Below are 1,068 nucleotides of genomic sequence, written 5' to 3'. Positions count from 1 at the left end.
CACACATCACTATCAATTCAGGTTTGCATTTCAGGCTGGTATTGTTGCGGAATAAACTTTTGACTTCATATCGTTCCAGCTACTCTATATCAGATGTTCAAATGGTCTGGTTGTTCTTCACTTCAATCATAGCGACAATTACCTGCAAAGAGAATCCACGAGTGCATACACCTTTGGGCGATATGGTAGGTGTGGTGAAAATGATTAGAAATGAAGAAGTTTATCAGTTCAGGAACATTCCGTATGCTAAACCACCGACGGGAAACTTAAGATTCGCCAAGCCAATACCCCATAATTCGTGGTCTGGTGTTCTTAATGCTACTGAATTTGGGCCTTCGTGTATGCAGCCACCATATGAAAACTACATATATGATAAATACAAACCTAATGCAGACATATCAGAAGATTGTTTGTCATTAAACGTGTACACCCCAAGGAACATCTTTATAAACGCCAATCGATCTGTCATGGTTTGGATACACGGAGGTAGCTATTTTATTGGACAGGGATCATCATATGACGGGTCTTACCTCGCACTGACAGGAGATGTAGTTGTTGTAACACTCAACTACCGGCTAGGGCTGTTTGGAATTTTGACATCTCCAGAAAATGGGATTTTAGGGAACTATGGCATATGGGATCAGCGTCTGGCGCTAGAATGGGTACAGACAAACATTGTATCTTTTGGTGGGAATCCGAATTCTGTTACAATATTTGGACAATCTGCTGGGGGCTTTTGCGTATCGCTACATGCAATTTTACCCCAAACAAGAGGTCTGTTTCACCGAGTTATTTCTCAGAGTGGAAGTCCTGAGGGTTCTCTTGCGTTATGGCTAAACGCATTATCTACATCGGAAGCAATCATAAGGATGTCCGATTGTAAAACCGAAAACTTGACAACACTAACGTGTATGCGAAAAAGGCCAGCCTCAGAAATAGTTTACAATTCTAATAACCTTTTTAGGAATCAATTTTCCAACGAGGATTATTTCGGCTTACCATCTGGCCCTGTTGTTGACAACGACTTGGTCCATGAGGATCCAGCTATGTTGCTCATCAACAAGACTT

At 41.5% G+C, this 1,068-nt stretch overlaps 1 protein-coding gene across 1 annotated transcript in view; it reads left to right on the top strand.

The window, feature by feature from the left end:
- LOC110456825 (putative inactive carboxylesterase 4) overlaps window positions 1–1,064 on the top strand; it is a gene marked incomplete at its 3' end in the record, with an annotated part of 19,962 nt that extends 18,898 nt beyond the window's left edge. The window contains exon 2 of the mRNA XM_021507817.1: window positions 35–1,064. Coding sequence (XP_021363492.1) covers window positions 35–1,064 — 1,030 coding nt within the window. The remainder of the gene's footprint in view (window positions 1–34) is intronic.
- Between the last annotated feature and the right edge of the window lie 4 nt (window positions 1,065–1,068).

Source organism: Mizuhopecten yessoensis, unplaced genomic scaffold (assembly GCF_002113885.1).
Source record: "Mizuhopecten yessoensis strain PY_sf001 unplaced genomic scaffold, ASM211388v2 scaffold8853, whole genome shotgun sequence".
In the NCBI taxonomy this organism is placed as follows: domain Eukaryota; kingdom Metazoa; phylum Mollusca; class Bivalvia; order Pectinida; family Pectinidae; genus Mizuhopecten; species Mizuhopecten yessoensis.
This window is presented reverse-complemented; position numbering and strand designations above follow the sequence as displayed.